General features: G+C 48.2%; 1 protein-coding gene across 2 annotated transcripts in view; it reads right to left on the reverse strand.

Moving 5' to 3' along the window:
* The window catches only part of SPECC1L (sperm antigen with calponin homology and coiled-coil domains 1 like), a 480,979-nt gene that overhangs the window by 217,473 nt on the left and 250,156 nt on the right, over positions 1–13,350 (reverse strand). For both annotated transcript variants that reach the window (XM_086942800.1, XM_086942799.1), the window contains 2 exons: positions 6,844–7,007; positions 5,289–5,383 (listed from right to left, as the gene is read on the reverse strand). In XM_086942800.1, the coding sequence (XP_086798926.1) occupies positions 5,289–5,383; positions 6,844–7,007 (259 nt within the window). The remainder of the gene's footprint in view (positions 1–5,288; positions 5,384–6,843; positions 7,008–13,350) is intronic.

The raw sequence follows: 13,350 nt of genomic DNA on the forward strand, positions 1-13,350 counted from the left end.
AGACAAAGAAACTCTCGTCGACGTGAACGCTGATGACGAGACCGTCGTCGACGAAGCAGAAGCTGATGTCGTCGTCGACGATGAAGACACTGCGGCTCTCGTCGTCGGGACGCTCGTAGATGGTACAGTCGACGATGGAACCTTAAGAGGCGTGGAAACACTCCTAGAGGCAGCAGAAGACGCCTGAGCGCCAGGTCTCGTGGGCACAGTGGTAGAAGAAGTGGTAGGAGACACCACAGAGGCCAGAGGCAAGGCCAGTTTTTCCTCTTCAGGAAAGGAGAAGGAACATCCTGAACACTACCACGCTTAGAGGCTGCTGAAGAAGGATCAGAGTGAAAACTTTCTGCATCTGACAGAACAGAGTTCTTGGTCTTTAAGACGCTGGAGCCGAAGGAGAAGACGGCCTTCCCTGTCCTTCAAAGTTTTAGTAGAAAAAGTTCTACAGAACTTGCAGCTGCCAACCTATGGTCAGGGTATAAACAATAAATACACTTCTGGTGGGGGTCTTTATCAAAAAGACGCAGCTTCCCACAAGAAGAGCAAGGTCTGAATAAAGACTTCTTACTTGACATGTTGAGAAGACTGGAAGTAGAAGATTAGAAGCAAAGAACTGAGCAGAGCTCAGGGAGACTCCCTTCACACGACGTGCGGTAGAAAATCTGAAGACTTGGGCTTCTGAGAAGGTTCTAGAGGGTGCTTGCGCCTGATTGGCTGTAGTTTGGACTAACATAATGACACTAATGTGTTACAAGTGGTTTTTCTCTTTACCATGCATTCCTATGTAGGAATTGTTCTGGAGGTTTTTTCATTTGTATTCACCTCTTCTTTTATTATGTATTATGTTGTTTTCACATATATTTACATATATATATTTAGCATTATTGCTATTTTATGTACCATGGGACTCCCACTTCGACGACGGGAATATTCAAGCATGTGAATCTATGAAAGACACCCCTAATACTGGAGAACTCCAGGAAGGTGTTCTAACTGGACCCCGCTTGCTGAAGAAGGCGGCCCACTACAGTGGTGAGAATTCTTCAGAACAATTTATAAAGGTGTGTCCCTGACAGAGAAAACAAAAATGACTTAAAGGGGCGCTGTTGGTTTCTAAGCACTAGAAAGTGACTAATCTTTAAAAATTCATATATCGGGTTCCCTACAGAGGATTATTTTCATTTTGGTGTCATTTAAAAGATAAAAATATTACCTATTTTTATAAATTGGTGTTGAATTTTTATTTTGTGTGGTGTCTTAATTATTTACTGAAATTGTGTTTTTAAATGCTTTACATACCTGTCTTTGAAGTTAAGCCTGTCTGCTCGCAGCCACGTTACCAAGGGTTGAGCAAAGGAATACTTTTCTAAGACCAATGCTGAGTCCTATCATGTGTTAGTGGCCTTATTGCCTGTGGCAGACCTACATTTGCCCCTACCAATAACCCACTTTCCAACACTGCTGTATCTAAGACTGCAGTGAAGTGAAGCAGGAGTGAGGGATAGAATGCATGCGTTTTAAATTAATGTATTTATTTGCCAGGATGAAAATTACCCTGTATAGCATACCAAAGAGATACAGGGAAGAAACCAATGGTGTGTACTGTATACAGGCAGTTCCTACAGATCAGTTCAATAACCCCAAGTAGTGACATGAGAGTGAACCACAAGATTATACATGATATAGGTGGCCACAATAAAACGCTCTACAGATCTAGTTTAAACTTTTAGTGACAAATTCTCTTGAAATATACAGTTAGGCATAAGTATGAAGGCACGATTTGAGCCATTTTATTACAAAAACTGTGCTTTTGAACATTTAATTTTATGAGCAAGAAAACACAGCGCACCTTAAAACCTTCAGCTGTTTAACAAAGAAAGCACAGCACATGTTTACCAGTTTAGAACAAATGTATCTAAACAACCAGAGTACTGCTTGGTGCGTGAAACTGCTTTACTTCCTTAGGAGGCCAGGGGATGTATTATACATACAGCACATTTCCTTGAGTGTGACGGGCGTATGTTTTAAAATGTGCGCCCGGTGCAATTAAGAAAAATATGCCATATTAGGGTGAATGCCCAGGGCAAACGCGAACTTGTGCTGTCCTGGGGGCAGCACATTCATGTAAAAACAGAGCTGCTATGAAGCGGCTCCGTGTTTTCAGCCTGCACTTTTAAAGGGGATTAGAGCCCCCCCATGCAGGTGGGTGCAGTGAGTGGCTGCACCCGCCTGACCTCCCTTTGATGTCTGGGGTCCACAGGACCCCCTTTCCCCCTGACAGAGGGCTTCAACCAGGGGGCGCACTATCTGTTCGCCTCCTGAGAGCTTCTTTGCCTCTGTGCACGTGTCTAAAATATGGCGTGGGCGCAGAGGCAAAGGGATTTCCTCATTTGTATGGGGCCACACCCCCATGCACGAGGGAACATCCTCTTGAGTAAGCGGTGACGCTGTATGTGCCCCAGTGCTTTCAGCATTACAGAAGGAGATGCACAAGCATCTGCAGCACCTTCTGTAATACCAAATTGCCCCAGGGGCACACAAAGCAGGAGCAAACACCTGTTGCGCCCCAGGGCACTTCTATAATACGGCCCCAGATCCTGCGATTCTTCACAAAGTCCAGGGTACCTGTTATGGTGTCTGCTCCAGGCAAATTGCAGAACCTGAGCAGATAGTCAAAGTTGAATGGAGAGGTAATTATGTTGGCAAGCGTGGAAAGGAAAAGGAAATCAGACTACACCTATGAAAGGAATCTGTAGTTCGAAGGGAAGGTGAAGGAAAAGGGAAAGAAGGTAAGAACATGGTGGGCAGGGGATGGATCAGGGTAGAAGAAATACCATTTATGATGATCTGGTGACTGCTGATGCTGTGAAAGAGTTGATTCCTAGTCTATGCGCACTGCTCACAGACCCGAAGAGTGATCTGTCACACCCTGAGGCGTTAACACTGAAGGCTGAGATTAATTGAAGCCTTTCCTTGTCACTTTTTGCTTTTCTCATTTTGACTTGCTAAACGCGATTCGGCAACACATGGATCCCATGCTCACTGTGATACAGAACTCAAGCTACACCTAACCGACAAAAACAAACGATGGGCTGAGAAGCAGTTCCATGTAATCACAGTGGTTGAGATTAATCAAACATCGCACCAATCACATTTTGTTTTCACAAAGTACACCACCCCAGCATAAATAGCGGAAAGAAAAGGAGTTACTTACCCGTAACTACGGTTCTCCAGTATCGGTATATTTCATAGATTCACATGCTTGAACCATTCCCGTCGTCGTAGTGGGAGTCCAACGATAGGGATGATTCAAGCATGTGAATCCATGGAAGAGCCAATACTGGAGAACTATTCTTCGCTATGCTGTCAGATGTTACCTGATGGCTCCCTGTGAAACCTTAGTAGCAAACAGCATCTTCAATGTCCCCATTGGACGACATGGATGCAAGCTTTAAAGTAATGATGTTTTTATACCTGTTCTCATCATTCCCATGAGTCTTTGGATATTATTTCCTTGAGACTACCACATTTGCTCCACAGTTTCTACCCAGACGTCCCAGTAACCATCTTCCCTGGTAGTTTGGGCAGGTTATCTACTATCAAATGTAAAACGTTATAGTGGTTGGCTCCATTGTTTATGAATGAATATTGTGCTTCAATGTGTGTCATGGATCTGCTTTGTCAATTCCCTAAACCTTACAGCAGAGTCTTTCTGTTTGTCTCTTGGATTGCTGTACGTCTCTGCGTCAGTGTCTGCTCTTAGCTCATACCACCCCTTGTGAAAATAGGCTAGCCAATGTCGTCCAACACGTGTTTTACAGATGGACTGTTAAAACGTGGAGCCATGGTCATTGTATTTCAACAGAGATGGGGTGGATAAGACATATGTATGCTCGCCCCTGGACACAAATCTAACATCCAGCACAGTTACACCAGACGCCTGTTCTCCTTAAAGATAGAGCTAAAAACTATGTTTAAGCAGCTTAAATGGCCATGGTGTCTGTTTAGCAGCGAAAGGTCTGGGTTTAGGAATCACTTCGAAAAAATGTAGAACCAGAATTGTTTTCAAGGCAACAAGTTGATCCCAGCCAACTCAATCATGGAAGAGATCCAAGAGGAAACTATGGGCGAGGGACACAGCAGCACAGGCATGCCACACCACAGCCAGCGGCATCTCTGTTTTGGAGTACATGGAGGCGGCCATCTAGGCAAAGTCTACAGCATTGATGGATGCCAGTCTTACCGCGAACCAACAGAAGACCTCTGGCAGAGCTAGGGCGAGGTGTCAAGAACCAAGATTAAAGGTGACAACATACCCAAGGTAACTCGGAGTTAGGAAATTAACCATTACTGGCTCTGCCGGTGGCAGGTACGGGGTCTATAGTGCGGACAAGGAGTAGAGCAAGCTGGTCGGGAGGGTTTTTGGTCACACAGGGTCTGGATGCAAGGTCCTGTAGACCTGTTTATCTACGGGGAGTTCTAACGCAGACCCTAACTGATCAGCAGTTCTTATACGGGATGCATTTCCACCTTCATTTCAGCAGGTGACTCATACTCCATGATCAGACAGTATCAGGTCATTCATCCCAACCGTGCACAGCAGGATGCGATCAGTGGGGCGTGGAGAGAGGCCTGCCGCAGTACACTGCTGCACAAGAGTAAAACATGCGTGCAGCAGGTTTACAACTGCATGCAAGGAGGCTTTCTTCTCCGAGACCTGGCTGCAGTACACAAAACTGAAAGGAGCCGGTCCGTGTGCAGACATGCACCGGCAGCTATTATTGATGGTGAAAGGTAGCGCCTACGCTTCATGAACACTTGTTGGAGGAAGTGTGGCTTATACACACGGAACTTTACAGGTCACAGAAAGAAGGCAGCTATGCAAATTCCTCCTCCACCCCCCACCTCCACCTATCCACCGCCACCCAAACCCCCCAACATCCCAGAATCTTTGGGAAGGATCCGAAAGTGTACAGCGCCTCGTGGTTAGAAGTTTGGCATAAAGTCACAGCTGGAAGAGGAGGTGTACACTTCAGGATTGGAAGGGAGTTACCAGGGAAGAACTTAAAAATGTCACTAACCCACAATTCCAGCTTTGTAGCTTGTACCGCTATGAAGCCTTTACATGCTGTACATATCTCGCCATCTAGTGGATATGGTCGGAATTACGAAATCGTTTTCTCCAAAGTGAAACTTTTTTGGTAGTTCCATGCAGACTTCACAGTGACAGGTCTTACAACGCCTCCAGAGGCTGGCCACACACTGCACACATTGAAAGAACCAGAACTTACCTGCATTGGGGACACTGCGGCTGCAGGGGGCGTCTTCAGAGGGCTTGGACTTAAAGGGGTGCGAGGGATAGCAGCTGCAGGAGGAGCAGGTCCCACTAAAACACAAGAGGAATGAGAAGTCATTTTAATGCAAACAAAAAAACCGACAGAGTGGATGAGGCACAGCAGTGGAACATGTGGTCATCACATGCTAACAAAAGAACCATTCTGTTCAAGAGAGGAAGGAGTGTGGATCAGAGTTAAAACTCAAGTGAGAAGAAGGTGGGGGTCCGTCATATTGCCTACTTGGAGGGTAGGCAAGAGCTCAAGTGCCAGGAACAGGGAATGCGGGGTCACGATCGTTCCAGCAGAAGAACAGCTCTGACAACAGAGGGTTGCGCCCATGAGTGTCAAATAAAATGAGGGCAATATTGCGCAGATAAACAACGAGGAAAGAAGAATGACAATACAAAGACGCAGAAGGGACCAAAGAGGTGTGATGGAAGCTTCCCAGATGGGTGAGGGCAGGAGATGAGATGGTGAAATGATGGCTAATCCCCCTAAGGCTGCTCAGGGTTCAGGAAGTAGATGGTGCTCAAGAGGGCTTCTGGTGCCGAAAGGTGGCATAATGGAAATGGAAAGATACAAAAGAACTAAGTCTTGGAGGTCACTGTGCGCAGCTGTACAAGCTGTTATACCCTGTCCATAGATAGTGCCACAGACGCCTCTGTGGCTTTGGACCTGGCATGGAGCCATCCTGGGGGCTCTGGGAGAGTCCCCACAATGAGCTTATGCAGACCCACTCTGTGACAGTGACCCAGACTTCCCGATTTGTACAGGACCGTCCACAGATGCTCCAGCTGGGTTCCCCATCACATAAATAATATGGTCCACTTGAGCCAAACTGTATCGCTCGGTCTAAGCCAGCACCTTCTCGTCAAGCCGTGGCAGCTTACAGGTGCAGCCTTCAAGGTGAAATGTGTGTCTTGCATTATCCATAGGCCTGCTGGGCAGGATAAAGGTTGACATCTCCTGGGCCTCCTGACTCTCGGTCATCAGTGCAAATAAACTCTGAGGTCTCAAGCAGGTACTTCCTGACCAGCAAGCCACCTACATCCTTGTGTTTCAGAGTTTGCGTCTCTACCCCTTCGACAGCAGCTGGTGTAACTATATACTGCAGCACTTTGGGGTTTGTCAATCACCAGGTGGAAACAACACTTCTCCACATGTTCCCTCAGCGCCTACCTGCAGCCTTCTAGGCACTCATTCTCTGAAGCCTACAGCAACAGAGTAGGACTGCACAGAATTACAATACGGCTACAGATTCACCAGGTTGTGGATGCAGGGGCACTATGACCTCAAGATTCTGGAAGCTTGACATGGCGCTTCAGATGTGCGTTAGATGGGCACGAAAAGGGCATCAAGATGAGTTTGTCAACAAGTATCCATTAGGGTTTAGAGCAGAGAGAGGCACCACTGGAACATGAAGACTCTGGGTGGGAAACACATCCACAACAAGGTAAATGGACATACCTCTACCACATGACCAACCTTTGATGCCCCATGGGATACCTACCCTGGGACGCGCTGTCGAAGGACTTGATAAGGGTCTTCACGGTGGGTGTGGGTTCCGTCGATGTGGACGACCGACGGCTCAGGCCCATGCCTTGCCGCAGGGCGGCCAAGTCCCGCTCCACAGCATTCATGTAGTTGTAGACTCGACCACGTTCTTCTTCCTGCCTGCAGAAAGAAGGAACGTTACATCTCAATACATGGGGAATGCAAAAAAAGAACACCATTGCATGCAAACCAGTTCTTGAAAGCTGGGATGGGCTGCAGAAGACAACATTTGTTTCCTCTATTGTGGCTTTTCCGATTTTGTAATAGTTTCGCAACATTCTATTAATTGTATTCTTGAAATAAATAAAATTATGTTTGAAAAGGTTGGATGGAGTGCATCTCCCAGATTCCAGGAACATGGCTGCACTCGGCACGAAAACACAAGAAAGGAGCTGCAGTGGTCTGCTTGAAAACACAAGAAAGAAGCTGCAGTGGTCTGCTTGAAAACACAAGAAAGAAGCTGCAGTGGTCTGCTTGAAAACACAAGAAAGTGGCTGCAGTGGTCTGCTCCAAAACACAAGAAAGGGGCTGCAGTGGTCTGCTCCAAAACACAAGAAAGGGGCAGCAGTGGTCTGCTCCAAAACACAAGAAAGGGGCAGCAGTGGTCTGCTCCAAAACACAAGAAAGGGGCAGCAGTGGTCTGCTCCAAAACACAAGAAAGGGGCAGCAGTGGTCTACTCAAAACCCCACAAGAAAGGGTCTGCAGTGATGTGCTCCCAAACACAAGAAAGGGGCAGCATAATCTGACCTCCTTGAACTGGAGCGTGAGCATTCGCTAGATCCCTCGCCCAACACCAGTCATAGGCTTCTCCTGAAACAGGATGAATTTCGGATTAAAACTAGGGAACAGGTGGTAGCCAAGCAACGCACAATCCAACACAGACTCTAGGAGCTCGGGGACAGGACGGGCAGGACATTGGCGTGGCTGGAGAGGCGGGAGCAGGGCTCTAGATGGGTTCATAAACGGACGACGCCGGAGGGAGACTCAGTAGTGCACCCAAAGGAAATAGCGGAACAATTTGCCGACCACTTTGAGAGGGTATACTCCCCCTCTACCCATTATACAGCGGAAGACTCGTCTGGCGTTGTGTGCGTGGAGGGTGCTGGAGTCGTAGCGGAGGCGGGTGTCGTGGCATTTGCGGGGGCCAGGTGTACTGGCGCTGGGTGCGGTCCAGGCGCAGACGGGCTTGCCTTTGGCAGCGCAGCCGCTGCGCGCCCTCCATATGAGGGGGTGTGGGAGGGAGAAGCAGCTAGGATGCGGGAGCGGGTGGTGAATGGAAGTGCAGGGGGGGCGGGAAAATACGGGCGAGGGACGGTGGGGGGGCGCTGGAGAGCGGGCACAGAGGAAGGAGAAACAATTTAGGCAAAGAAACAAGTTTAGGCAAAAAAAAACAGGTTAGGCAGAGAAAAACAAGTTAGGCACAGAGGGATGAACAGGTTTAGGCAAATATAGTGCAGGTACTGGTGGCGAGGCAGGCAAAGACAGGCAGAGCCGTGCAGCAGCGTGGGGAGCGACCTGCCTGCGAGCTGGGACAGAGATCGCTCCTTCCAACAGGTGTTGTGTGATTGTGTGGGGCCTACTGGTGGTAAGCCTGTAGCTGCATTTGGTAGCAGTGGGATTGCTTAGGCAAGGTGCTCTTTTCTCCTCCTGTGGGCTGCTGTTTACGAAAGGAGCTCCTGTACAGAGTGGACTGAATTGCTTTTCTTGAGCATCTTGTCCACCTGGGGACCACAAAGGTGCTGCCACTCAAACAGGAGATTGAGGAGATGCTGCTGGACCTTAGGCTTGAGCCCGGAAATAGGTAGCCAGGCATGGAACCCAGGTATGATGCTCGTACTGATGTTCCTGTGTGCAGCGAATGCTAGCACTGGAGATGACTTTGCCCTCAGGCACTAATCCCACCTTCATGCTTGCTGTACAGCTCTGGGATGGGCTTAAGGATCTCTTGCATCCCCTACCATTGCGCCCTGTCAAAGAGTGACAGGAGTGCCACCGAACTAACTAACCATATGGGTGACCACTCCAACAGCCACTCTCCTGCCCACTGTGTCTATTTTCCTGTTCACCTTGTCTGGAGAAGAAGCATATCCTGTGGCCTGGGCAAGGCCTGCAGTTTAATATATTCTAGGTCACTAGGAAAGGGTCTGAATTTCGAAAGACCCTCAGGGTGATTACCCCTAGCCTCAACCATCTTCTTGAAATTTTCAGGAGCAGATTTTAGCAGGCCCTTGAGCGTGGAAAGGAACTGGAGGTACAATCAATTTAGGAGAGGGTCTTCAGAAGAAAGTCATCCTTCTCCAGGGTGACTTGGGAGTCAGACTTGTGAAAGGAGGCAGCCTTCTGCATGATCTCATGGTGTGTGGTGGTGAAATCAGGAAGTAGGGCCCTGACTAGGTAATGATATTGATGTGGATCTGGGAGTTAGACGTTGTAGTTATCCTAGGGATCATCATTGGGGTCTTTGTCTGGAAGCAGAACAAAAAGGCCAAAATGGCCATAGGGGCTGCCTGGCTCTGAATATAGAAAGAGGACCCTCTGGAGACGGTAGTGGCTGAGATGTGAATGGATGTGGTGGTAGCAGGGGAAGAGAAGGATGTGATGTTGTTGGAAGAGGAAGAGGGCTGTTTGGCACAGGAAGACAACTAGTGGCTCTCTACCTGCATTTCTTCGGGGCTGGCTTGGCGAGAGAAGTCCGGAAAAAGGTTCCGCCTAAAAGGCGAGTCTCCTCTTCCAAGGAAAAGGCTTTGGAAGTAGTGCCAGTTTGGTAACGTTTTGCCTTTGACAAGGTTGATGAACAAGTGTTTTTGTTGTCGGATAATTCCTGTTGGAGGCTCTCCAAGATTGGGGCCTTGACCGCAGTCAGCAGCTCAACTTCACTCTTGCCTTCGACGCAAAGGGTTTCAGCGCTGACTGGGTCTTGTGTGGCAGCATCAAAAGAGCTTTAGGTGCCTACTTCACATGAGGCTGATGGTGCTCGGAGCTTCTGGAGAGGCTGGGGCTTAATGGCTGATGGGGGTTGATGCCTTTGGCTGGAGGTTTGCTACTCACCGAAGCTCTTTGGCAGTGCTGGCAGAGCTGGAAGGTGGAAGGTGGCTTGAGCCCCAGGCTTGCTTTTTGGCAGCATCCATAATCAAGGCTGGATGCTCAACTCTCTTGGGAGTGGTGCTTTACCTCGGTGTAGGGCTTCTTTTGGGCCCTCAGATTAGTGGTATGGGCCTCAGGGGCCAAAGGTATACACATGGCCTGGGTGCAGTTTTTGTACGAGGACCAGTCTTCATCACCACCTCGAAGTGCTCCGTGTTTGTCGTCAGACTCAAGCGATGACAGTTAACGGAATGGGTGGTGGTTTCACCGCTGGCAGGTCAGACAGGAAGGCCTCCTCTTGTTCCTCGAAGATGTCCAGGGTGTCCAAAATGTCCTGCTGATACACCGTCCTGTGTGGCCAGCAGCATTCCCTTTGGTACTGGAGGGTCTTTTTGGATTGAAAGATGAAGCACGACAGTCAGGAGGAGGCATCTTAGTTGGAGGAAAGAAACAGATTGCAGACCTCCTGCTGGTCTGTCCAGGAATTTTTTTGAAGCTGCAGCAAGGGCAGTCCTGAAAGGGTGTCCATACGACCACCCACTCAGCATTTCCTGGTGATCAAGGACCGTAGGCTGTTCTCGGCTCTCAAGGGGCATGAGGCCCTCAACACCCTAAGGTGTTGGTGATGGTCTTTGATACTTTTGAGGTCCTTTCACGTTCAGGGAGACAGATACCAGAGCTTGGTCGAATCAGATACAATGGGATCGAAAAATAACCCAACGGGCCAGGCGAAAGCATCTTCCGGACACAACGACTTTGGAGCCCACACACACTCAGTGAATGCCCGAACCAGATGTTGGAAAAAAGAAATACAATCTTACAAAAAGTCAGTACCCATGTGCAATGTAAGCTTATAGAATCCGTCCCACCACATCTTGTGACTCGAAATACAACTTCCAAATGTCCAAGCCCAACACTAGATGGCAGGCGTACACTAAGCATGTGTATCAACAGCCACAGATCCAATGAACAAGTAGTTCCCTAAATGTGAGAGCTGGAGGAAGGATGCAAGTCGGCCATCCAAAAGGAAGGCAAAGAGGCTCTGCTCCAGGGAAGGACAAGAGGAAGTGAAGTCACTAAATTTGGAAGCACACAAACGAGGGTCACAATAAAGCCAACCAATGGTAAGCAATGGGTGGGCTGTAAACCCTCTGCAAGTTCATAATAGGGCTTTTGCAAACAGACAGTTTGCATTGTCCAGTAGGAGCAACCTAAAAGTAACCTCCAACCAAAACAAGAATTGGTAAAGCCTACGGGCCTCGCCTTTGAAATGTATTGGCTATGTTAACGTCTTTAGTTCATGCTGTTCAGTATTGGCAAAAATAGCAATGCTGTATAATTTAGGTACCACCGCCGCATAATTTGTTCCTATCTTTCTGCTTCATTCCAGTGACACTGAGCAGGGATAACTTGCGCTGCTGCAAACGTTGGATCTAGCAGACTCATCAGCTAAAATTGATGTTGAGCTGTGCCTTTCTCACTGATAATTACTGACCTTGCCCTAAGGCAATTTGCGGACCACAGGACACTTTCAGTGGTGATTGTATTTTGTGTATTGTCCGTTCAGGGCAGCAACTTGCAGGTGGTAAAGGAGCTCTCTTATTTTTAATTTCAGCCGGACTCAATACAGATGCCTCACTGGAAGTGCAATCCGTGTTCCTTTTGTTCGAGTCTCAACATTGTCTGGGAGCTCGGAGGAGCCCAACACACTGATGCCGGGAAACAAATAGACTAATGCATTTAAGTGTGGTGGTCCACATCACTGCACTGAAGTGGAAAGTCACGCATTTACAATGCCTCCTGGGCTGTCAACAAGCCGGAGCACTGCTAAATTAGCACAGTGACAGAAAGCTGACAGCACTCAATTCAGGCGGCTTGCAGGCTGGTTCAGCTCGCACTGGGCTCAGGCAGGTTACAATATTACTAATTCACCCAAGTGTGTCACTCACACATAGGGCGGGCCCAGCCACCCGCGGGGGGAGCGGGCGGCGTGGCTGCGCAGACAGTTTCTGCTCACGCCGTGCGTTGTTGACTTGTGCCCTGAACAACTGCCATAATGTGACAACGCTTCACCCGCAACCCGTCCGCTGCCAAGGAGATGGTGCCTCAACAGGTACTGCAGCGAGTCCGGTAGCCTTGAGGCCATGATCAAAATGCAGCGCCGGTGCCAGTCGTCGACTAAAGGCCTGGACCGTGGCCGCTGCTCACGGTGCAGGGGTAAGTTGTTGCGGCGAGCTGGCCAGTACCATGACAGTGCGGCAGTGCTCGCCGCGCTACTAGTAAGTGTCACACTGACTACCTTTTAAGTAGCAGATAGGTTGTTACTTTATCTAGTACTGATCTGTTTATTCAGACAATAGTCTCCCTCACTTAGCACTGAAAGACACCAGCTCCTCTTCATCAGATGCTCACAAATAACACCAGCTCACTGTTGTACTTAGCGATTGTTTCACTCATGTATATTCCTACCGTATAACCTACTTCTTAGTAATTTTATAATTCTAGCGCATACGTAACTGTCTGTAACCATTCATGTAATGACATTTTTCTACTATACAGCGCTCTGGCACCTTTGGGTAATGTTCACGCTATAAAAAAGGGACATAAATAAAACTTGTATTCCGTACTTCTTCCCCCACCCACACTGTACCAAAGCCTCTGCTTCTGGGACATCTGCCCATCTCCTGTCAAAAAGGCGCTATCCGTCCGCTGGAGGGCTCTAGAGAACCACAGGTGAAGCCTCAAACCTTTCACCATCTCAGCCATGCTCTGTCAGCAGAGGATTTACAGACATTTACGCCTGAGTCATGGCACAGGCAGCGCTGGCTTCTAGGCACGGTTGGAGCTAAGTCAGGACCCAGGCAGCAAGGGCTTCTAGGCACTGTTGGAGCTAAGTCAGGGCACAGGCAGCGAGGGCTTCTAGGCACTGTTGGAGCTAAATCAGGGCACAGGCAACAATAGCTTTTAGGCACAGGCAGCGATGGCTACAAAGTCAGGGCATGGGCAGCGGGGGCTTCTAGGCGCTGTTAGAGCAGTGTTTGGGTACAACAATAGAAAATAAACTGAGAAAACAAAGAGAAAGAACCACAGGTAGGGAGGGCTGTATCCACAGTCGGTCCGATTCTTGCCCGTAGAGAAGTTGACATCCCTTAACTTTTTTCATTAGTTTAAGGTTACATTGACAATGCTGCAATCATTAGATATATTACTAGATTAAAATAAATTCAACTTTGTTATCCAGATCTGCAGCGGTACTTTTTAAATAAAAAATGTTTTATTTGATTACTTTATTTAACATTGCTTCTCTGCTTATAGCATTCTAGTAGTCAACATATATGATTAAGCAACACTTTGCATTCTTGCACTGATGCATGTAGT

The sequence above is a fragment of the Lissotriton vulgaris genome, chromosome 11 (assembly GCF_964263255.1).
Source record: "Lissotriton vulgaris chromosome 11, aLisVul1.2, whole genome shotgun sequence".
Taxonomy (NCBI): domain Eukaryota; kingdom Metazoa; phylum Chordata; class Amphibia; order Caudata; family Salamandridae; genus Lissotriton; species Lissotriton vulgaris.